At 46.2% G+C, this 25,153-nt stretch overlaps 1 protein-coding gene across 3 annotated transcripts in view; it reads right to left on the bottom strand.

Moving 5' to 3' along the window:
• CDC14A (cell division cycle 14A) overlaps positions 1 to 25,153 on the bottom strand; it is a 285,279-nt gene that overhangs the window by 131,706 nt on the left and 128,420 nt on the right. For all 3 annotated transcript variants that reach the window (XM_063940077.1, XM_063940075.1, XM_063940076.1), the window contains 2 exons: positions 18,145 to 18,237; positions 14,309 to 14,388 (listed from right to left, as the gene is read on the bottom strand). In XM_063940077.1, coding sequence (XP_063796147.1) covers positions 14,309 to 14,388; positions 18,145 to 18,237 — 173 coding nt within the window. The remainder of the gene's footprint in view (positions 1 to 14,308; positions 14,389 to 18,144; positions 18,238 to 25,153) is intronic.

The following is a 25,153-nucleotide window of genomic DNA, read 5'->3' as shown; positions in this document are numbered from 1 at the left end:
TTGACACTTTAATGTCCATTAAAGTGTCAAATAAAAACGAACTGTGAACCAGAATCCACTCTACAGATAAAGACCTTGATCCGGATCCATGCATTGGAACACCTGATGGGTAACTAATCAAACTGGTCCTTGTGAAAAATTAGACCTACTGTCCAAACAATATCATATGGACTTTTGCCTAGATAAGGTCATTGCTGAGGAGTCTATTATATGTCCATAAATTGGTCTATGAGCAATTTTTACAATTTTATATATATTTGATTATCAGACTCCATGCAATCATGCATGGAGGTTGGACAATCACTGACTTGCTGTTGGAAGGTTCTTTTGGGTTGGAATTAGCCGACTTCATTATCATCTTGAACCTCCTCTATTGATGGTTAGAATTTGGGTAGTCGACTCTAGAGGTTGGAGTGACATTACCACAATGTATCGAACTTGTAGAACTTTGCAAACGTGTTCGACCCTGACCAAGTAGCCGCTCGGCAAAGCTGTAAAGCCGAGACACCCCGGTCAGCCGCCCAGGAAGAAATCACCTTACATGAAGAGTGGGCCTTAACAGATTTAGGACACGGCAATCCTGCCATAGAATATGCATGCTGGATAGTGACCCTAATCCAGTGAGAGATCGTCTGTTTAGAAGCATGACACACAATTTTCTTGGGATCATACAGGACAAACAGAGAGTACGATTTTCTGTGACGAGCAGTCCTCCACATATATTTTCAGAGCCCGTACAACATCCAAGGACTTTGACGGAACTGAGGAGTCAGTAGCTAATGGCACCACAATAGGTTGGTTGATATGAAAAGCCGACACAACCTTTGGAAGGAACTGCTGACGTGTCCAGAGCTCAGCTCCATCTTCATGGAAGATTAAGTAGGGGCTTTTACAAGACACACGTCTAGCAGAAGCTAAGGCCAACAAAGTGACAGCGTTCCACGTGAGAAACTTGACCTCAACCTCCTGTAGAGGCTCGAACCAATCCGATTGGAGGAACTATAACACTATGTTAAGATCCCAGGGTGCCGTAGGCGGCACAAAGGGAGGCTGGATGTGCAGAACCCCTTTCAAGAAAGTCTGAACCTCAGGGAAGGAAGCCAGTTGTTTCTGGAAGAAAATGGATAAGGCCAAAATCTGGACCTTTATGGATCCCAAACGCAGGCCCATATCCATACCTGCTTGCAAGAGGAGAAACCGTCCCAGTTGAAAATCCATCGCAGGAAACTTCTTGGATTCACACCAAGATACATACTTTTTCCAAATGTGATGATAATGTTTAGACGTTACTCCTTTCCTAGCCTGCATCAGGGTAGGAAAAACCTAGTTCGGAATGACCATCCGAGCTAATATATGGCGTTCAATCTTCATGCCGTCTAACGTAGCCATGGTAAGTCTTGATAAGCAAACGACCCCTGCTGCAGCAGGTCCTCCCGAAGAGGAAGAGGCCTCGGGTCTTTCAGCAGTAAATCCAGAAGATCCGCGTACCAAGCGCTTCTTGGCCAGTCCGGAGCAATGAGGATTGCCTGAACTCTTGTTCTCTTTATAAGATTTAGAATCCTTGGAATGAATGGAAGTGGAGGAAACACGTTGTTGAGGCGGGAGGCCATCATATCTATTTGAGGTACACCCCAAAGACTTGTCACCTCCGTGAACACCTCCGGATGGAGGCCCCACTCTCCTGGATGGAGATCGTGCCTGCTGAGGAAGTCCGCTTCCCAGTTGTCCACTCCCGGAATGAAGATTGCTGACAGCGCCAACACATGCCTTTCTGCCCAGAGGATGATCCTTTTTACCTCTGACATTGCAGCTCTGCTCTTCGTTCCTCCCTGTCAGTTTATGTAGGCCACCATCGTTACACTGTCCGACTGCACCTGAATGACCCAATCTTGTAGAAGCTGTGCCGCTTGTAGAAGACCATTGTACAAGGCTCTTAGTTCCAGAATGTTAACTGGAAGAATGGATTCCAGACTTAACCACCTTCCTTGGAAGGTCCCCCCTTGGGTGACTGCGCCCCGACCTCTGAGACTCGCATCCGTGGTTAGAAGGATCCAGTTCTGAATCCCGAACTTGCAGCCCTCTAGAAGGTGAGGCAATTGTAGCCACCACAGGAGTGAAATCCTGGCTTTTGGCGACAGACGTATTCTCTGGTGCATGTGCAGATGAGATCCCACCACTTGTCCAGAAGATCCAGTTGGAAGGACCGTGCATGAAATCTTCCATACTGAAGCGCCTCGTAGGAGGCAACCATCTTTCCCAGAAGGCGAATGCACTGATCAACCGATACCCGGGTAGGCTTCAAGACATCCCGGACCATAGCTTGGATCACCAACGTCTTTTCCACTGGTAGAAATACCCTCTGCACTTCCGTGTCAAAGGATCATCCCCAGGAAAGACAATCTCCTTGTCTGCTCCAAATGTGATTTTGGAAGATTCAGGATCCATCCATGTTCCCTGAGCAGTCGAGTCGTGAGAGCAGTGGACTGCAATAACCTTTCCCTGGAAGATACCTTTATCAGCAGATCGCCAAGAAAAGGAATTACATTCACCCCTGCCTGCGGAGGAGAATCATCATCTCTGCCATTACCTTGGTGAACACCCTCGGTGCTGTGGAGAGGCCGAATGGCAGTGCCTGGAACTGATAGTGACAGTCCAACAGCGCAAATCTGAGATAAGCCTGATGTGGCGGCCAAATCGGAATGTTGAGGTACGCATCCTTGATGTCCAAGGACACCAGAAACTCTCCCTCATCCAGCCCTGAGATCACCACTCTCAGAGACTCCATTTTGAACTTGAATTCCCTCAGATAAGGGTTTAGCGACTTCAGGTTCAAAATTGGCGTGACCGAACCATCCAGTTTCAATACCACAAACAGGTTTGAATAGTAACCCTGGTTTACCAGATGAGGTGGAACTGGAACAATTACATCTGACCTTTCCAATTTGTGATGGCTTCCTGAAGGATAGCCCTTTCTGTCAGCAAAGCTGGCAGGCCTGATTTGAAGAACCTGTAGGGTGGGAGCTCTTGAAACTCCAGTTTGTACCCCTGGGACACAATATCCTGTACCCAGGGATCCAGACCGGACGACACCAGACGTGATTGAAACGTCTGAGCCTCGCTCCCACCTGCACGTTCTACAGGCAGGGAGGTCCACCGTCATGCTGAGGATTTTGAGGACACAGAGGCAGGATTCTAGTCTTGGGAACCTGCCGGTGCCAGTTTTTTAGATTTTGCTCGCCCACCTCTGAAGAAAGTGGTAGGAGTCTTGGACTTTTTAGCTTTTGCAGACCGAAATGACTGCACAGAGGACGAAGAAAAAGGTTTCTTCACCGTCTGAGAGGCTGAGGGAAGAAATGTTGACTTACCCGCGGCTGCCGTGGAGATCCACGCATCCAATGTTTCCCCAAATAGAGCCTGACCTGTGAAGGGTAGGTTCTCCACACTTCTCCTGTATTCCGCATCTGCAGACCATTGGCGTAGCCAGAGTCACCTGCGTGCTGATACAGCCATGGACGACGTCCTTGCAGACAAATTACCCAGGTCCTTCATGGCCTCCACCATGAAACCCGCAGAATCCTGTATGTTACGTAAAAACAATTCAATGTCACTTCTATCCATAGAATCTAATTACTCTAGTAATGTGCCTGACCACTTTACTATGGCTTTAGAAATCCATGCACAGACAATAGTGGGTCTTAACGCCACTCCTGAAGCAGTGTATATGGATTTGAGCGTAGTTTCAATCTTGCGGTCTGCCGGTTCCTTCAAAGCGGTAGACCCCGGGACAGGTAAACCACCTTTTTAGACAGTCTAGATACAGAAGTGTCTACTATAGGCTGGTTTTACCACTTTTTCCTATCATCCTCAGGGAAAGGAAAAGCCACAAGAACCCTCTTTGGAATCTGGAATTTTTTCTCTGGATTCTCCCAGGATTTTTCAAATGTTTGTCAGTAATGTGTAACACATCCCTAATAGCCTCAATCATGAGTTGTACCCCTCTTGCCAGGGAAGCCTCACCCCCCCCCCCCCCCCATTTCCGCATCACCCTCTGCCGTGTCAGAGTCAGTGACCGTGTCGGCCGGCATAATCTGAGCAAGCGCACGTTTCTTGGATACACCAAGAGATTTTGAGGTAGCAGGGACAAAACCAGACAAAACCTCCACAAATTGTTTTCAAATCTGTGATTAAGTCTCATAATGCGCAATCCTAGTAGAAATCTGGGATATCATTCCCTTAATAGAAGCTACCCACTGGGGCTCGGCTTCGGAAGGCTGAGAAAAAATACTACATTCTTTCTGCAACCCCCTTGGTACCGCACAGGATAGCTGCAGTCGTGGAGGGTCAGCGCTCCCTGTCAGCGTCTCAGAGTGTGGATCTACATGGAGAAAATGGCGCTGGTGAGCTGCTGGGTCCGCTCTGAGAAGAAGCCAAACATGGAGCGTCTTCCCGCACTTCGTATGATTATACTGGCCTGAGGTATAAGTGGCTAACAGTAGTACTGATGTCCCTGATAGTAGTAGTGACCAGTTGGAAGGGTAATGCGCTGGCCCAGGGCGCCCCTCACAGCGTCGCACATGTGTACTGCTGAGCCTCCGGAGCGCAGTGTCAGTACTGCGCTCCCACCCTGTTGCCGCCATATACTCCCCGCTTGTCGGGTCACCGGTGACACACTCACCAACGCGATCTTCTGGCTCTGTTAGGGGGTGGCGGCATGCTGCGTGAGTGAGCGGTCGCCTCAGGGGCTAACGATCAACACCCTCAGAAGCCCAGTGTCCTGTCAGCAGCGATAGTGACCATTAACCTCTGAGGGTTGGACACTACTCCCCCCCCTAAGTCCCACGAAGCAGGGAGGCTGTTGCCAGCAGCCTCCATGTGCCTATTTCACTTAAAAAAAACAAAGAAGCTCTAGGAGCTCCCCTAGCAGTGACCGGCTCCTCCGGGCACACTTTCTAAACTGGGCCTGGTAGGAGGGGCATAGATGGAGGAGCCAGCCCACACTATTAAAGTCTTAAAGTGCCCATGGCTCCTGGTAGACCCGTCTATACCCCATGGTACTAATATGGACCCCAGCAACCTCTAGGACGTAAGAGAAATACCGACACGGTCAAAATACCGACATTTAAAATGTCAACAGGTCAAAAAGTCAACATGCGTTTTTCATGATTTTTTTCATTGAAACCAACTTGATCATACTTTACCATCCCAGTGGATCTGGAGGTGGAATATAATAGTGTGTCAAGCGAAGCGAGGCACCGTGCCCGAAGCATAGCGAGCGCAGCGAGGGGACGCACGTGGTACACGTTTATGGTGTCCATGTCGACCTATGTCGACATACACACAAAAAGAACAATGAAAAAATTGTGTCGACTTCTTGACCTGTCAACATTTCAAATGTTGGTATTTTGACCTTGTCTGTATTATAAATGTCGGGATTTTGACCATGTCATGATTTTGACTGTGGGTTAATTGTTGTTGGGATTTTGACCGTCGGGATTTTGATTGTAGGTATTCCACAGTCATACTAAACCTCCATATATATATATATATATATATATATATATATATATATAACATATGCACACATACACACACTGGCCAATATTTACTAAGAATTCGAGTGTGTCCGATTTGTGTTTTTTTTTCTAAGTCCCAATCCGGGAATTCACTAAGCACCAATCTCGGCAGTGTTTGGACTATTCGTAATGGTTTGATTTGCAAAGTTCCAAAATACGAATGAATAGACCATCGGTCAAACACGGCTGTTATTTCATACAATACGGGCATTCACTATTCATACGTATTTGGGTGTTAGTTTCTGAGTGCTCAAGTGCGGGTCTGTTTTTTTTCGATTCGTTAAAAAAAGCAGCAATAAAATAGACCTGCTTTTTCCAGTCGAGTTTGGATAACCATGCACGGATCAGTGAGATCTGTGCATGGTTATCTATGGGAAAGGGTCTGTTTAGTGTAAAAACTGGAAAAAAAAAATTGTGGGGTCCCCCCTCCTAAGCATAACCAGCCTCTGGCTCTTTGAGCCGGACCTGGTTGAAAAAATATGGGGGGGAAAATGACAGGGGTTCCCCCATATTTAATCAACCAGCACCGGGCCCTGCGCCTGGTCCTGGTACCAAAAATATGGGGGACAAAGCGAAGGGGTCCCCCGTATTTTTGAAACCAGCACCGGGCTCCACTAGCCAGGTACATAATGCCACAGCCGGGGGACACTTTTATACTGGTCCCTGCGGCCCTGGCATTACATACCCAACTAGTCACCTCTGGCCGAGGTACCCTGGAGGAGTGGGAACCCCTTAAATCAAGGGGTCCCCCCCCACCAGCCACCCAAGGGCCAGGGGTGAAGCCCGAGGCTGTCCACCCCATCCAAGGGCGGCGGATGGGGGGCTGATGGCCTTTTGAAAAAATGTGAATATTGTTTTTAGTAGCAGTACTACAAGTCCCAGCAAGCCTCCCCCGAAAGCTGGTACTTGGAGAACCACAAGTACCATCATGCGGTGGAAAACCGGGCCCGCTGGTACCTGTAGTACCACTACTAAAAAAATACCCCCCAAAAAACAGAACACACACACCGTGAAAGTATAAGTTTATTACATACATGCACACCTCCATACACACACACTTACCTATGTTCCCACGAGGCTCGGTCCTCTTCTCCATGTAGAATCCTTGGGGTACCTGTGAAAAAAATTATACTCACTCACATAATCCAGTGTAGAACCAGACCTTTGTATAATCCACGTACTTGGCAAAATAATAAAACGGAACCCGACCACGCACTGAAAGGGGTCCCATGTTTACACATGGGACCCCTTTCCCCGACTGCCAGGACCCCCCCTGACTCCTGTCAAAGAGGGTCCCTTCAGCCAATCAGGGAGCGCTACATCTGAAGGGACCCTCTTTGACAGGAGTCAGGGGGGATCCTGGCAGTTGGGGAAAGGGGTCCCATATGTAAACAGCGTGGTCGGGTTTCCGTTTTATTATTTTGCCAAGTACGTGGATTATACAAAGGTCTGATTCTACACTGGATTATGTGAGTATAATTTTTTTCACAGGTACCCCAAGGATTCTACATGGAGAAGAGGACCGAGCCTCGTGGGAACATAGGTAAGTATGTATGTATGGAGGTGTGCATGTATGAAATAAACTTATACTTTCACGGTGTGTGTGTCCTGTTTTTTTGGGGGGTATTTTTTTAGAAGTAGTACTACAGGTACCAGCGGGCCCGGTTTTCCACCGCATGCTGGTACTTGTGGTTCTCCAAGTACCAGCTTCAAAACGGCCAAAACACGAATCTTTGTAAATATACCCCACTGTATCTAAAAAAATGCCCACTGAATGTGTCTTGTCCTTTCTCTCTGAAAGTTGGGCAGCTGGCATTATAAGCAGGGAGATAAATATAATTCCTGTAATGGGACACAGAGTTCATTTTAATACATGTTGCAATATCAAATAGAATTATATATCAAAAAGGTGACATATAACGTGAAACAGATTTAAAGAAAAAAGAAAGAAAAAAATACACATAAACAGTGTGGTATCATCATATCTGGTGTATATTTACATAGAAAGATGAAATTACATGTTGCATTAGAGCGCTAAGCAAACTCATACATTTCTCATTTCCATAACATTATTTACACAAGAATATAAAACCTTATATACAGGGATTTTATACGTTAGAAGGAAAAATAAGAATTTACTTACCGATAATTCTATTTCTCATAGTCCGTAGTGGATGCTGGGAACTCCGAAAGGACCATGGGGAATAGCGGCTCCGCAGGAGACTGGGCACAAAAGTAAAAGCTTTAGGACTAGCTGGTGTGCACTGGCTCCTCCCCCTATGACCCCCCTCCAAGCCTCAGTTAGGATACTGTGCCCGGACGAGCGTACACAATAAGGAAGGATTTTGAATCCCGGGTAAGACTCATACCAGCCACACCAATCACACCGTACAACCTGTGATCTGAACCCAGTTAACAGCATGATAACAGAGGAGCCTCTGAAAAGATGGCTCACAACAATAATAACCCGATTTTTGTAACTATGTACAAGTATTGCAGACAATCCGCACTTGGGATGGGCGCCCAGCATCCACTACGGACTATGAGAAATAGAATTATCGGTAAGTAAATTCTTATTTTCTCTGACGTCCTAGTGGATGCTGGGAACTCCGAAAGGACCATGGGGATTATACCAAAGCTCCCAAACGGGCGGGAGAGTGCGGATGACTCTGCAGCACCAATTGAGAGAACTCCAGGTCCTCCTCAGCCAGGGTATCAATTTTGTAGAATTTTACAAACGTATTTGCTCCTGACCAAGTAGCTGCTCGGCAAAGTTGTAAAGCCGAGACCCCTCGGGCAGCCGCCCAAGATGAGCCCATCTTCCTTGTGGAGTGGGCATTACAGATTTTTGGCTGTGGCAGGCCTGCCACAGAATGTGCAAGCTGAATTGTACGACAAATCCAACGAGCAATAGCCTGCTTAGAAGCAGGAGCACCCAGCTTGTTGGGTGCATACAGGATAAACAGCGAGTCAGATTTTCTGACTCAAGCCGTCCTGGAAACATATGTTTTCAGGGCCCTGACAACGTCTAGCAAACTTGGAGTCCTCCAAGTCCCTAGTAGCCGCAGGCACCACAAAAGGTTGGTTCAGGTGAAACGCTGAAACCACCTTAGGGAGAAACTGAGGACGAGTCCTCAATTCCTCCCTGTCCGAATGGAAAATCAGATAAGGGCTTTTACAGGATAAAGCCGCCAATTCTGACACGCGCCTGGCCCAGGCCAGGGCCAACAGCATGACCACTTTCCATGTGAGATATTTTAACTCCACAGATTTAAGTGGTTCAAACCAATGTGACTTTTTGGAACCCAAAAACTACATTGAGATCCCAAGGTGCCACTGGAGGCACAAAAGGAGGCTGTATATGCAGTACCCCTTTTACAACGTCTGAACTTCAGGGACTGAAGCTAGTTCTTTTTGGAAGAAAATTGACAGGGCCGAAATTTGAACCTTAATGGACCCCAATTTCAGGCCCATAGACACTCCTGTTTGCAGGAAATGTAGGAATCGACCCAGTTGAATTTCCTCCGTCGGGCCTTACTGGCCTCGCACCACGCAACATATTTTTGCCAAATGCGGTGATAATGTTTTGCGGTTACATCCTTCCTGGCTTTGATCAGGATAGGGATGACCTCATCCGGAATGCCTTTTTTCCTTCAGGATCCGGCGTTCAACCGCCATGCCGTCAAACGCAGTCGCGGTAAGTCTTGGAACAGACAGGGTCCTTGCTGAAGCAGGTCCCTTCTTAGAGGTAGAGGCCACGGATCCTCCGTGAGCATCTTTTGAAGTTCCGGTTACCAAGTCCTTCTTGGCCAATCCGGAGCCACGAATATAGTGCTTACTCCTCTCCATCTTATCAATCTCAGTACCTTGGGTATGAGAGGCAGATGAGGGAACACATACACTGACTGGTACACCCACGGTGTTACCAGAGCGTCTACAGCTATTGCCTGAGGGTCCCTTGACCTGGCGCAATACCTGTCGAGTTTTTCCCAACGGTTTATAATCATGTGGAAGACTTCTGGGTGAAGTCCCCACTCTCCCGGGTGGAGGTCGTGTCTGCTGAGGAAGTCTGCTTCCCAGTTGTCCACTCCCGGAATTGCTGACAGTGCTATCATATGATTTTCCGCCCAGCGAAGAATCCTTGCAGCTTCTGCCATTGCTCTCCTGCTTCTTGTGCCACCCTGTCTGTTTACGTGGGTGACTTCAGTGATGTTGTCCTACTGGATCAACACCGGCTGACCTTGAAGCAGAGGTCTTGCTAAGCTTAGAGCATTGTAAATGGCCCTTAGCTTCAGGATATTTATGTGAAGTGATGTCTCCAGGCTTGACCATAAGCCCTGGAAATTCCTTCCCTGTGTGACTGCTCCCCAGCCTCGCAGGCTGGCATCCGTGGTCACCAGGACCCAGTCCTGAATGCCGAATCTGCGGCCCTCTAGAAGATGAGCACTCTGCAACCACCACAGGAGGGACACCCTTGTTCTTGGTGACAGGGTTATCCGCTGATGCATCTGAGGATGCGACCCGGACCATTTGTCCAGCAGGTCCCACTGGAAAGTTCTTGCGTGGAATCTGCCGAATGGGATTGCTTCGTAGGAAGCCACCATTTTACCCAGAATCCTTGTGCATTGATGCACTGAGACTTGGCTCGGTTTTAGGAGGTTCCTGACTAGCTCGGATAACTCCCTGGCTTTCTCCTCCGGGAGAAACACCTTTTTCTGGACTGTGTCCAGGATCATCCCTAGGAACAGAAGACGAGTCGTCGGAACCAGCTGCGATTTTGGAATATTGAGAATCCAATCGTGCTGCCGCAACACTACCTGAGATAGTGCTACACCGACCTCCAACTGTTCCCTGGATCTTACCCTTATCAGGGAATCGTCCAAGTAAGGGATAACTAAAATTCCCTTCCTTCGAAGGAATATCATCATTTCGGCCATTACCTTGGTAAAGACCCGGGGTGCCGTGGACCATCCATACGGCAGCGTCTGAACTGATAGTGACAGTTCTGTACCATAAACCTGAGGTACCCTTGGTGAGAAGGGTAAATTTGGACATGAAGGTAAGCATCCTTGATGTCCCGAGACATCATGTAGTCCACTTCTTCCAGGTTCGCAATCACTGCTCTGAGTGACTCAATCTTGAATTTGAACCTCTGTATGTAAGTGTTCAAAGATTTTAGATTTAGAATCGGTCTCACCGAGCCCGTCCGGCTTCGGTACCACAACAGTGTGGAATAATACCCCGTTCCCTGTTGCAGGAGGGGTACCTTGATTATCACCTGCTGTGAATACAGCTTGTGAATGGCTTCCAAAACTGTCTCCCTGTCAGAAGGAGACCTCGGTAAAGCCGACTTTAGGAAACGGCGAGGGGGAGACCTCTCGAATTCCAATTTGTACCCCTGAGATATCACCTGAAGGATCCAGGGGTCTACTTGCAAGTGAGCCCACTGCGCGCTGAAATTCATTGAGACTGGCCCCCCACCGTGCCTGATTCTGCTTGTAAAGCCCCAGCGTCATACTGAGGGCTTGGCAGAGGCGGGAGAGGGTTTCTGTTCCTGGGAACTGGCTGATTTCTGCAGCCTTTTTCCTCTCCCTCTGTCACGGGGCAGAAATGAGGAACCTTTTGCCCGCTTGTCCATGAAAAGACTGCGCCTGATAATACGGCGTCTTCTCATGTTGAGAGGCGACCTGGGGTACAAACGTGGATTTCCCAGCTGTTGCCGTGGCCACCAGGTCTGAAAGACCGACCCCAAATAACTCCTCCCCTTAATAAGGCAATACTTCCAAATGCCGTTTGAAATCCGCATCACCTGACCACTGTCGTGTCCATAACCCTCTACTGGTAGAAATGGACAACGCACTTAGACTTCATGCCAGTCGGCAAATATTCCGCTGTGCATCACGCATATATAGAAATGCATCTTTTAAATGCTCTATAGGCAAAAATATACTGTCCCTATCTAGGGTATCAATATTTTCAGTCAGGGAATCCGACCACGCCAACCCAGCACTGCACATCCAGGCTGAGGCGATTGCTGGTCGCAGTATAACACCAGTATGTGTGTAAATACATTTTAGGATACCCTCCTGCTTTCTATCAGCAGGATCCTTAAGGGCGGCCATCTCAGGAGAGGGTAGAGCTCTTACAAGCGTGTGAGCGCTTTATCCACCCTAGGGGGTGTTTCCCAACGCACCCTAACCTCTGGCGGGAAAGGATATAATGCCAATAACATTTTTTAAATTATCAGTTGTTATCGGGGGAAACCCACGCATCATCACACACCTCATTTAATTTCTCAGATTTAGGAAAACTACAGGTAGTTTTTCCTCACCGAACATAATACCCCTTTTTGGTGGTACTCGTATTATCAGAAATGTATAAAACATTTTTCATTGCCTCAATCATGTAACGTGTGGCCCTACTGGAAGTCACATTTGTCTCTTCACCGTCGACACTGGAGTCAGTATCCGTGTCGGCGTCTATATCTGCCATCTGAGGTAACGGGCGCTTTAGAGCCCCTGACGGCCTATGAGACGTCTGGACAGTCACAAGCTGAGTAGCCGGCTGTCTCATGTCAACCACTGTCTTTTATACAGAGCTGACACTGTCACGTAATTCTTCCAACAGTTCATCCACTCAGGTGTCGACCCCCTAGGGGGTGACATCACTATTACAGGCAATCTGCTCCGTCTCCACATCATTTTTCTCCTCATACATGTCGACACAAACGTACCGACATATAGCACACACACAGGGAATGCTCTGATAGAGGACAGGACCCCACTAGCCCTTTGGGGAGACAGAGGGAGAGTTTGCCAGCACACACCAGAGCGCTATACATATACAGGGATAACCTTATATAAGTGTTTTTCCCCTTATAGCTGCTGTATCTTTAATACTGCGCGTAATTAGTGCCCCCCTCTCTTTTTTAACCCTTTCTGTAGTGTAGTGACTGCAGGGGAGAGCCAGGGAGCTTCCCTCCAACGGAGCTGTGAGGGAAAATGGCGCCAGTGTGCTGAGGAGATAGGCTCCGCCCCCTTATCGGCGGCCTTATCTCCCGTTTTTCTATGTATTCTGGCAGGGGTTAAATGCATCCATATAGCCCAGGAGCTATATGTGATGTATTTTTTGCCATCTAAGGTATTTTTATTGCGTCTCAGGGCGCCCCCCCCAGCGCCCTGCACCCTCAGTGACCGGAGTGTGAAGTGTGCTGAGAGCAATGGCGCACAGCTGCGGTGCTGTGCGCTACCTTATTGAAGACAGGACGTCTTCTGCCGCCGATTTTCCGGACCTCTTCTGCTTTTCTGGCTCTGTAAGGGGGACGGCGGCGCGGCTCTGGGACCCATCCATGGCTGGGCCTGTGATCGTCCCTCTGGAGCTAATGTCCAGTAGCCTAAGAAGCCCAATCCACTCTGCACGCAGGTGAGTTCGCTTCTTCTCCCCTTAGTCCCTCGATGCAGTGAGCCTGTTGCCAGCAGGACTCACTGAAAATAAAAAACCTAATTTAAACTTTTACTCTAAGCAGCTCAGGAGAGCCACCTAGATTGCACCCTTCTCGTTCGGTGCACAAAAATCTAACTGAGGCTTGGAGGGGGGTCATAGGGGGAGGAGCCAGTGCACACCAGCTAGTCCTAAAGCTTTTACTTTTGTGCCCAGTCTCCTGCGGAGCCGCTATTCCCCATGGTCCTTTCGGAGTTCCCAGCATCCACTAGGACGTCAGAGAAATGTGTATAACAAGAGTGAACAAGTTGTCAATGTGCTGCTGGATTTGTAGAGATGAACAGTTAAGTCTTACGGTTCAATTCAATTGATTGCAAAGTGAATAGTCCAGGAAGGTGGTCCCGGCGCTATTCAATTCAGTGTGCTGCTTTGGCCAACTAGTGTATTTAGAAATGAAAAAAAAAACAAGTGGCGCTATGCTGTTGTGTTCCCTTGCGTGGTGCTAACTGCATCGCAGCGGAGCACTTATGTCGGAGAGTGCCCGTTCTCGCGCCTTAACACCCTGTTTAAGGCACGAGTACGGGCATTCTCAGACAAAGCAGCTTGCTGAATTCAATAGCACTGGGACCTTCCCTGCGTTATTAACTTTGCAGTCAATTGAATCAACCCCATAGTGATATCTCTTGTGGAAAAACTCTGTGTGCAAAGCTGTGATCAGCAAGTATTACCTGTGGTATCTACCTGTCATATCCAAGCACTTACAGGTTGAAAATGTATTCACATAATGAGGAGCAACTCACCACAACCTAGTGTGAAATTCATTGTCTCTATTTTACACAGTCTTGGGCCTGCTTCTGAAAAGTGGATGCATCTAGTGGACATGTGCATACTGCGCATGGGAGCATGTCGAGGTGGATCTGGGGTGGAGATTTGGGGTGGGGTGGGGGCAATCAGTGCGTTCGGAGAAAATAAGTCTGTTTCTGATGGATCTCTTATACCCAGCACAGGGCAGGTGTAACTGTTGATACTAATGATGATAGTTGCGGCTGTGGACGCAAAATATGCTGTACAGCAGGGCTGGCCAAACGGTCCTCAAGATCTACCAACAGTTCATGTTTTCCAGGCCTCCTGGAGATCTGTAGAATTGTCAGTTAGGAATGAATGCAGCACATCTTAATTAGTAATGACTACACCTGTGCACCAGCTAGGTGGTCTGGAAAATGTGTACTGTTGGTAGATCTCGAGGACTGGTTTGGCCAGCCCTGCTGTACAGGGTCCTCACCAGGACTTCTTACCTAAAAGGAAGGTATTGTGGACTTGAACCACTTAGGAGTGCTCTGTATGCCTCTTCTGGAATATTCTTCAAATAAATCACCTATATCCAAGACAGAAGGGAGCACATTAACATTAATTATTCAGTAATACTGTAACTGACCCCACTAGCATTGTAAAGGACTGTACTGACAGGCAGCCCTGACTGAGCAGCAGAAGAGCAGTGATTCATTGAGTGAGCAGGTAACAGTATCAAATTTGCAAAACAGTGAGCAGGGTTTCTTTTTATCACAACATAAACAAAAAGCTCAGCATAATCTCTCCAAAGTGCAGTGCACTAAAGATCACAACATATTAGTAATAAGAAACCTAACAAATATTTATAAATATATATGAAAGCTTTTGATAACATAACATTTTTAATAAGGCATTAACCTAACTCACAGGTTCTCAAACCCTGGGGCAGATGTATTAACCTGGAGAAGGGATAAAGAGGTGATAAAGAAGTTATAAGAACAAGGTGATAACGCACCAGCCAGTCATTACGGATTTGAAAAATTACAATTTGGAGCTGACTGGCTTCTGCGTTATCACCTTGCACTTATCACTGCTTTATCACTTCTTTGGGGTCTATTTACTAAGCTATGGATGGAGATAAAGTCGCTGGAGATAAAGTACCAGCCAATCAGCTCCTAACTGTCATTTTTCAAACACAGCCTGAGACATAGCAGTTAGGAGCCGATTGGCTGGTACTTTACCTCCAGCGACTTTATATCCATCCAAGGCTTAGTAAATAGACCCCTTAATCCCTTCTCCAGGTTAATACATCTGCCCCAGAGTCTCTCCTCAGGACCCCAGACAGTTCACGTTTTCCAGGCCTCTTCACAGAATCGCAAGTGAAATAATTAGCTCCACCTTTGGATCTTTTAAAAGTAAGTAATGTACTTTAAACACCTGTGCACCTGCTAGGTGAGCTGGAAACCATGAACAGTGTGGGGTCCCGAGGACTGAGTTTGAGAACCAATAACTTAATGGGATTGTTTTGTCCATAAAACCTCTGAAACCGCTGACCAACGGCAAACATAAAAAAAATAAATCAAATGAGCAATAAAACACACTGACAAACTGGAATAATTGAGGTCCCACTGGGCATTCCAAGCGTCTGCTTTTGCGCATATTCATAATATAATGCAATAATACAGCAGGCCAACAAGGAGCTGGATGTAGGGGTGCACACGCAAAAATGAGGTGTAAAGAATATATTTATTCTTGTGGCTACTTAATAGTCTACACCAGGGGTTCCAACCACAGTCCTCAAGGCACACGAACAGTTCTATGGCTAACCCTAGTGTATACAAATGCATTTTACATTTTAATGAAAGTGAACTAAAGCATTTCCGCTCTTTCTCTTCTGCGCATTTTGACCTGAACCTGAAATGTCAAAGAAGTAAGCACAGCACGTTATCCAGGGCAGAGACATGTGAGCAAGTACCCATGCACAAAATGAAGTGCACTGAGGGGAACCATTTTCCAGGCTGATGACTGACCCTTCAGTCTTTCTGGTAAAGTAATTTTATATTGAAATAATGCACAAGAATTTGGCAACACTTTTATAAAGCTGAGTAACTGGAACATATTTTTTTAAAAACTATTGTTAATACCTTTATCAGCATTTTAATATAATTGTACATCAATTTGTAATCCACATTTATTCCTCAATGTGTAATAAGTATTTTGCAACACTGCTTTTTTTTTATATCATGCTATAAGAAATGATAGACCATTTGGTTGCCTTTCTTATATTTACATCAAAATAACTCACACATTTGTATTATACATTCGTGTAAGTGATTTAGACTGTGGAAGTGAAACACTGTATACTGTTTACGTTATTCCCACACAAAGGCAGCTGGTCACGTCTTAGGGGTAGATTTCTAAAGCTTCTAAAACAGAGAGGCTGTGGTGGTGCCCATAGCAACCTATCATTTATCTATTGCATAAAATGATAGTCAGAATCTGATAGGTTGCTATGGGAAATACCACAACTTCTGTTTCAGGAGCTTTAGTAAATCTACCCCTCAATATCGGATTGGGCCCAGACTCTACACCTGACCACAGGCGAAACCTGTTAGGGAAGAAATGATTGGATAGAAGGCAAGGTTACACCTTACTCAGGAAGTGGAAACTCAGGTCAGCTGACCCCCTGCCAAGGCACTCTCTAAATTTAATGAAGAAAGCTTTTGGAAAGTTGTTAGTTAAACCAATAAAATTTGTGCCAAGCTGCACTTTTACTTGCCTAGATGCACCTTAAAGGTCACAGACTCCCTGACTACTAGGAATTGATTGATTTTCTGTAATGTAACCTCTAAAATATAATAGTCATGCACTAGCCTGGCAACTCCTTGGAACCACAATCTATAAACTCCAGGTATTAAAAATAACAGAACTTGTTCATCCACAGCTCATAACTTAGAATCTGTTTCCTGATAGTTCCAGTTGTTTCTCTTGCCAAATTTGTCATTGCTTGAATAGTAGTCAGAACTTGTTACAATAGCAGAAGCTCTTCAATACAAGTCAAGCAGAACATAACACGCTTTTAATCCGCAAAGTTTCTGGCATCTGAAGTTCACAAAGGCTGAGCTGGACCCTGACATATGAGATCTGCTCTGTTTATTTCTGTCCTGTCCTAAAATATTAACAAGGCAGAATTAGAACCTGCCAGACAATGAGAGGATCAGATCAGAGAAGTAGCTGTGGAAGGTCAGGAACTTAGCAGTGTGCACTCACATGCAGGGGACAGAAGGCAGCCGAGTCTCAGATCAGAGAAGTAGCTGCAGCAGGTCGGGAACTTAGCTCTGTGCACTCACATGCAGGAGAGAGAAGACAGTCAATCCTCACCCTCAGATCAGAGAAATAGCTGCAGCAGGTCAGGAACTGAGCTCTGTGTACTCACATGCAGAAGACAGAAGACAGTCACCCCTCACCCTCAGATCAGAGAAGTAGCTAGAGCAGGTCAGGAACTTAGCAATGCGCACTCACATTCAGGGGACAGAAGGCAGCCGAGTCTTAGATCAGAGAAGTAGCTGCAGCAGGTCAGGAATTTAGCTCTGTGCACTCACATGCAGAAGACAGTCACCTCTCAGATCAGAGAAGTAGCTAGAGCAGGTCAGGAAATTAGCAATGCGCACTCACATTCAGGGGACAGAAGGCAGCCGAGTCTTAGATCAGAGAAGTAGCTGCAGCAGGTCAGGAACTTAGCACTGTGCACTCACATGCAGGGGACAAAAGACAGCCAGCCCTCAGATCAGAGAAGTAGCTGCAGCAGGTCAGGAACTTAGCAATGCGCACTCACATTCAGGGGACAGAAGGCAGCTGAGTCTCAGATCAGAGAAGAAGCTGCAGCAGGTCGGCAACTGAGCTCTGTGCACTCACATGCAGGAGACAGAAGACAGTCACCCCTCACCCTCAGATCACAGAAGTAGCTGCAGCAGGTCAGGAACTTAGCTCTGTGCACTCACATGCAGAAGACAGTCACCCCTCAGATCAGAGAAGTAGCTGCAGCAGGTCAGGAACTTAGCAGTGCGCACTCACATTCAGGGGACAGAAGGCAGCAAAGTCTCAGATCAGAGAAGTAGCTGCAGCAGGTCGGGAACTTAGCTCTGTGCACTCACATGCAGGGGACAAAAGACAGACAGCCCTCAGATCAGAGAAGTAGCTGCAGCAGGTCAGGAACTTAGTACTGTGGACACACATGCTAGTAACAGAAGGCAGTCGCTTCTCAGTTGAGAAAAAACTGCGGACAGCAAGCTGCCTCTTCTTTACTACAAATCCCTCTGTCTCCCCATTAATAAACACTCACCGCATAAGCTCCAATCAGGAAAGCAGCATTGGCTCTTTTTCTTTGATCATAGCTGGTGTAGTGGACTATTTTCTTTCTTGACAAACTGAAAGACTGAAAATACACAAAACTCAGTAACAGTGAACTTTTTGCTCCATAAAAAGAAAAATTTAAAGTAATCCTTGTTGTAACTCAAACACAAGCTTAACCACAAAGATAAAGCACAATACAGCATTAGAATTCATGATATCCTTGTAGTAATTTTAAATTGAAAATAAAATGTGAATTAAAAATGTATTTTCTTTGTGACTTATTATAGAGAAAGCCACAAACACTTATGTGAGCAGCAGTCAGTATTTGCAAACAGTTAGTGATACTTGCAGCCTAAAATTAGTGGCAAAAGCATGACATATTGTACCATAGGCTGAAGGACCTTCTGCTTTGTCCATACATTTTGGAATATAACCCTGAATCTTAGATTAAGCCCTTACATTTACCAGGTATCCAGCAACCCTCAAGGAACTTGTAGGCAGGTTGTGCTACATACGTAATACAGATGTAACACTTTTTAATGAGTCAAACATTGGTCACCATTTGCAAGTAAATCCACCCCACTACTAGTTTAATATAAGATGAAGGGGGATATACATGGAGCAGCCCTAAATCCAGCGCTTTAATCAGAGGCTGATCCACTAATTTGTGGTACTTCCAAAAGAGAAATCCAGAAATGATGCGGAAATCTCCATTTTCCCTACAGCAGATAGAAAATGTAAGATTTAATGAAGTGATGATGTGTATAATAGCTTTGGGACAGTTACGTAAAATTATTTGATGTGGGAGGGTCTCTGTGAGAAAGTCCACATTTCAGTAAATAAATCTGACCGCCCAGACCGCACACCTGTACAGTGCTAATCTAATTTCCACATCCAAATTAACCACTTAACTGACGATTTTTCCATTCAAAAGCGTTAACAAGATAGTTTTTAAAATGTATTTTATTGAATAAAGTTGAAAAAGTATTTTTTCAAATGTTTAAACATTATATTATGCACATGTGCAGAACGGATCTCCTTGTCAAAAACGGGGGGACAGGGTGGGACGGCGCAGTTGCATGAAATCTGACCATGCCAGTTAAGGGAGTCTCTAAAAAGAATTGTCAACCACAGATAAAACTCCTTTCAAGGGGCATGATTATTAGTTTATATAGATTATAAGCTTTGAGCAGGGCCCTCTTACCCCTTTGTCCATCTGTCATTACCTAGTCTTAAGGAATTAAGGAACTGTTAATAAATAATGAATTCTAGGGGAAAGGACTCATCCAGTAACTGAGTTACATTATATCCAACGCTTAAGTTTAATAATAAGGTTAAGTAGGATATATTGTTGACATCTTTCTATAGGGTAGATGTATGAACGGCCGATATTGGGGAGAAGTGGTATCAGTGCACGTTATGTGCACCGATACTGCTGCTTCCCCATGTATGAATGCGGAGAAGTGTGCTCAATGACAGGGGCATCTACATTGGCACTGCTATCTACAAGCTAGCAGCCGCTATGCAGGGCATTGTATGAACGGTCAGTAGCACTGACCATCCCGACATCTGCAGCACTAGGCTGATGCGCTGTGGGGCTGTAGCAGGGATCGCCGGAGGGAGGAGTTTTTACTCCCCCACTTCAGCATCTGGGATGTTTATACATCTCATACTACTGCTTCATGCTTCACATCAGTAAAGAGGCAAAACAGGAAGTGCTATACCTGCACGTTACATGCGGGTTTAATACATCTCCCCTTAAGGCCCTGTGTAACCCAGTTAAGAACGTTATATCGGGTATTAATCATTGGAGTTTTGGGCTTGGCAGGGATAAGGACAGAGGGGTTGATGTGTTAAGCAGTGAAAAGTATGGAGAAGTTGCCACAGCAACAAATCAGCTACCAGGTAGCATTAAACAAGTACATTCTATAAAATGATAGATACAAGCTGACTTTGCTATGGGCAACTTCTCCACTGGTACACTTCTCCACTCTTTTCACTGCTTGATACTGTACATCAACTGAAACTGGTAGAAGCTCCCAGAGGTCCGAGTTCCAGTAATTATGCTTATCCACATAATATTTTAATTGTAAATGACGTTACCCAGAGTTCAAAACCACTGTTATTTTATTATGATTATGGGTTTATTTATTGCAATATTTAAACATAATGCAACCTTGGGCATCTGTAATACCACACTAAAGAGGGTGAGAACTAACGCTAAAGTGTTTGAGTTTTACAGCCATTTAAACATTGGAAAGTAAGGAATTATCATTTGACAGCCAGGAGACCTACACACACACATATGTCACATACAAACCTTATGTAGATGTAACACATTCACAACTACAAGGAAGCCAAAATGTAATCTGGTCCTCCCATTATAGTGTAAACAGCACTAGAGTTGGTCAGCACAGAGCTGCTACTACTACTAAAGGAAGGCTAAATCAAACAGCATGCACCCACTCCAAGAGGTCACCTGCCTTGTACTACAAAGGTGGGACTTAGGTCATTTAGAAGACTGGTACCTCTGGACTTTTGCCATTCCAATGGTCCAAAAATTCTGTACAGCAAAAAATAAGCACACATGCTTTAAAAAAAATATATATATATATATATATATTCATCAAACAAGATAATAAGGGGTCCATTTATCAACAAGTCAACAAGTGATAAAACTTGTTGTGAATGATGAACCTGGTTGCGTATGATAAATGGTGCTCCAGCTAATCAGCTCCCAATGGTAATCTTTCAAATACATGAGTTAGTAGCTGATCACATGACAGAAGCTGAACACATGACAGTTAGAAACTGAACACATGACAGAAGCCCATTGGCTGGAGCACCATTTATCAAATAGAATGCGTTTTATCATTCATAACGGATTTTATAATTCGTTGATTCATGAGCCCCTAAGATTGGGGAAAAAAAAAAAAAAAAAAAAGAATTATGTACCTATGCTAAATAATTAACCCTGGTACTCCCTGGGAATCACAAGCGTTTTCCCAAACTGTCTGCTTGAGATTGGCAGGCCGAGTGGGGTCCCTTTTAGAAGAATTATTTTACAGTTATTTAATGTCTATAGTTTATGTCAGAGGTTCTCAAACGCTGTCCTCAAGGCACCACAACGCTCCAGGTTTTAAGTTTATCCATGCTTAGCCACAGTTGGCTTAATTAGCTACTCAGTGAATTTGATTTAACCATCTGTGCTGAGCTATGGATATAATTAAAACCTGGACCATTGGGGTGCCCCGAGGACTGCATTTGAGAACCTCTGGTTTATGTGATTGGGTGGGTCATTTTTTCTAGGTATTATTTGGGGAGTGGCTTCACACTTTAGAAGATTTTGGGTGTGATGTACTTATCAGGCCATGGTGCCTCTCAACCCCCCCGCCCCCTGCTCACCACTGCCTCTGCTGTGTTAGGGAAGGAGAGCGCAGCGCGTACCTCTCCTGCCCCTCAATACTCGTGATGTCCCTAACAACCTGCACTGCTCAAGGAGAGACACGGCCACAACCCGCCCAGGGTCCTCGGCACGCCTGACGCGGGAGCGTGATTACGTCACGGTCACGCTCCCAGCAGGCTGGTGCATTTATCACCTTGCGCTTATCACTGGTTTATCACTTCCTTATGCCTTCTTCAGGATAATACTGTACATCTGCCCCATGTTGTGCTAAGTGTGGCACCCACTAAGCTTTTAACTATACAGTGACTAAACCTGAAAAGGACAGTAAAATGCTTAGGTGTATTTCCCTGCAGTTAAGAAATTTTACCACTGGATCATTGACTATACTAACAGAGAATCTGGGCATTGCTATCCGTTTTTAGGGGATATTTCTCCACTCACAGTTCAGTTCCACTTGTATGTTAAATGTTTCATTTTGTTTTTCTCTAACGTCCTAGAGGATGCTGGGGACTCCGTAAGGACCATGGGGATAGACGAGCTCCGCAGGAGACATGGGCACTTTAAGAAAGACTTTAGGTCTGGGTGTGCACTGGCTCCTCCCTCTATGCCCCTCCTCCAGACCTCAGTTTGATACTGTGCCCAGAGGAGATGGGTGCACTTCAGGGAGCTCTCCTGAGCTTCATGACAGAAAGTATATTTGTTAGGTTTTTTATTTTCAGGGAGCCTGCTGGCAACAGACTCCCTGCATCGAGGGACTGAGGGGAGAGAAGCAGACCTACTTCTGTGAGTTTCAAGGCTCTGCTTCTTAGGCTACTGGACACCATTAGCTTCAGAGTGATTGGTACGCAGGTCTCACCCTCGCTGTCCGTCCCAGAGCCGCACCGCCGTTCCCCTCGCAGAGCCGGAAGATAGAAGCCAGGTGAGTATGAGAAGAAAAGAAGACTTCAGAGGCGGCAGAAGACTTCATGATCTTCACTGAGGTAACGCACAGCACTGCAGCTGTGCGCCATTGCTCCCATACACCTCACACGCGGCAGTCACTGTAAGGGTGCAGGGGGGGGGGGGTGCCCCGGGCAGCATATAGACCTCTTTTGGCAAAAATAAGTATATGTACACTGTACATATATAAGAGCCCCCGCCAAGTTTTGAAATTTTCAGCGGGACAGAAGCTCACCGGCGAGGGGGCGGGGCTTCTCCCTCAGCACTCACCAGCGCCATTTTTTCTCCACAGCACCGCTGACTCTCCCCTGCTTATACCACGGTAGACAGAGGGTTTTAAAGAGGAGGGGGGGAGCACAAATTTGGCGCATATTGTACATGTTAACAGCGCTATCTGGGTAATCATAATATTATTTGTGTTTTTGTCCTGGGTCATACAGCGCTGGGGTGTGTGCTGGCATACTCTCTCTCTCTGTCTCTCCAAAGGGCCTGGTGGGGAAACTGTCTTCAGATAAGAGGTTCCCTGTGTGTGTGTTGTGTCGGTACGCGTGTGTCGACATGTCTGAGGTAGAAGGCTCACCTAGAGAGGAGGGGGAGCGTATGAATGTGAGGTCTCCGTCGGGGGTGCTGACACCTGACTGGGTGGATATGTGGAATGTTTTAAGTGCTAGTGTGAACTTATTGCACAAGAGATTAGACAAAGCTGAGGCTAAGGAACAGTCAGGGAGTGAACCCGTGTCTGTCCCTATGTCGCCGAGACCATCAAGGTCTCAGAAGAACCCACTATCCCAAATAGCAGACACTGATACCGACACGGATTCTGACTCCAGTGTCGACTACGATGATGTAAAGTTACAGCCGAAAGTGGCAAAATTTATTCGATATATGATTATTGCAATAAAAGAAGTGTTGCATATCACAGAGGAGTCCCTGACACGAGGGTACACATGTATAAGGGAAAAAAGCCCGAGGTTACTTTTCCCTCCTCGCATGAGTTGAACGAATTATGTGAAAAAGCTTGGGAATCTCCAGACAAAAAACTGCAGATTCCCAAAAGGATTCTTATGGCGTATCCTTTCCCGCCAACAGACAGGGTACGGTGGGAATCCTCCCCAAAGTTGGACAAAGCGTTGACATGCTTGTCAAAAAAAGATAGCGCTGCCATCACAAGATACGGCTACCCTCAAGGATCCTGCAGACCGCAAGCAGGAGATTACCTTGAAATCCATTTACACACATTCTGGTACATTACTCAGACCGGCAATTGTGTCGGCCTGGGTTTGTAGCGCGGTAGCAGCATGGACAGATTCCTTATCGGCGGAGATTGAGACCCTAGATAAGGATACCATTTTATTGACCCTAGGCCATATAAAGGATGCAGTCTTATATATGAGGGATACTCAAAGAGACATTAGTTTACTGGGTTCCAGAATAAACGCTATGTCAATCTCTGCTAGACGAGTCCTCTGGACCCGGCAGTGGACCGGTGATGCCGACTCAAAAAGACATATGGAGGTTTTACCTTACAAGGGGGAGGAATTATTTGGGGAAGGTCTCTCGGACCTGGTCTCCACAGCTACGGCAGGTAAATCCAATTTTTTGCCTTATGTTCCCTCACAACCTAAGAAAGCGCCACATTATCAAATGCAGTCCTTTCGTTCAAATAAAAGCAGAAGAGTGCGTGGATCGTCCTTTCTCGCCAGAGGTAAGGGCAGAGGGAAAAAGCTGCACATCATAGCTAGTTACCAGGAACAGAAATCCTCCCCGGCTTCTGCAAAATCCACCGCATGACGCTGGGGCTCCGCTGGGGGAGTCCGCCCCAGTGGGAGCACGTCTTCGACTTTTCAGCCACATCTGGGTTCACTCACAGGTGGATCCCTGGGCAATAGAAATTGTTTCTCAGGGATACAAGCTGGAATTCGAAGAGGTGCCTCCTCGCCGGTTTTTCAAATCGGCTCTACCGACTTCTCCCCTAGAAAGGGAAATAGTGTTAAATGCTATTCACAAATTGTGTCTTCAACAGGTGGTGGTCGAAGTTCCCCTGCTTCCGAGAGGGAAGGGATACTACTCCACCCTGTTTGTAGTTCCGAAACCGGACGGTTCGGTCAGACCCATATTGAATTTAAAATCACTGAACCTATACTTAAAACGGTTCAAGTTCAAGATGGAATCGCTCAGAGCGGTCATCGCAAGCCTGGAAGGGGGGGATTTTATGGTATCCCTGGACATAAAGTATGCATACCTTCATGTTCCCATATATCCACCTCATCAGGCGTACCTGAGATTTGCGGTACAGGATTGTCATTACCAATTTCAGACGTTGCCGTTTGGGCTTTCCACAGGCCCGAGGATTTTCACAAAGGTAGTGGCGGAAATGATGGTGCTACTGCGCAAGCAGGGTGTCACAATTATCCCGTACTTGGACGATCTTCTCATAAAAGCGAGATCACGAGAGAAGTTACTGAACAGTGTGTCACTTTCAGTGAAGGTGTTATGGCAACACGGCTGGATTCTCAACATCCCGAAGTCGCAGCTGGTTCCTACGACTCGTCTGAGCTTCTTGGGCATGGTTCTGGACACAGACCAGAAAAAGGGTTATCTCCCGATAGAAAAGACTCAGGAACTCATGACTCTAGTCAAGGACCTACTGAAG

Source organism: Pseudophryne corroboree, chromosome 9 (assembly GCF_028390025.1).
Source record: "Pseudophryne corroboree isolate aPseCor3 chromosome 9, aPseCor3.hap2, whole genome shotgun sequence".
Taxonomy (NCBI): domain Eukaryota; kingdom Metazoa; phylum Chordata; class Amphibia; order Anura; family Myobatrachidae; genus Pseudophryne; species Pseudophryne corroboree.
The sequence above is the reverse complement of the archived record's forward strand: the minus strand, read 5'-3'. Positions and strand labels throughout refer to the sequence as shown.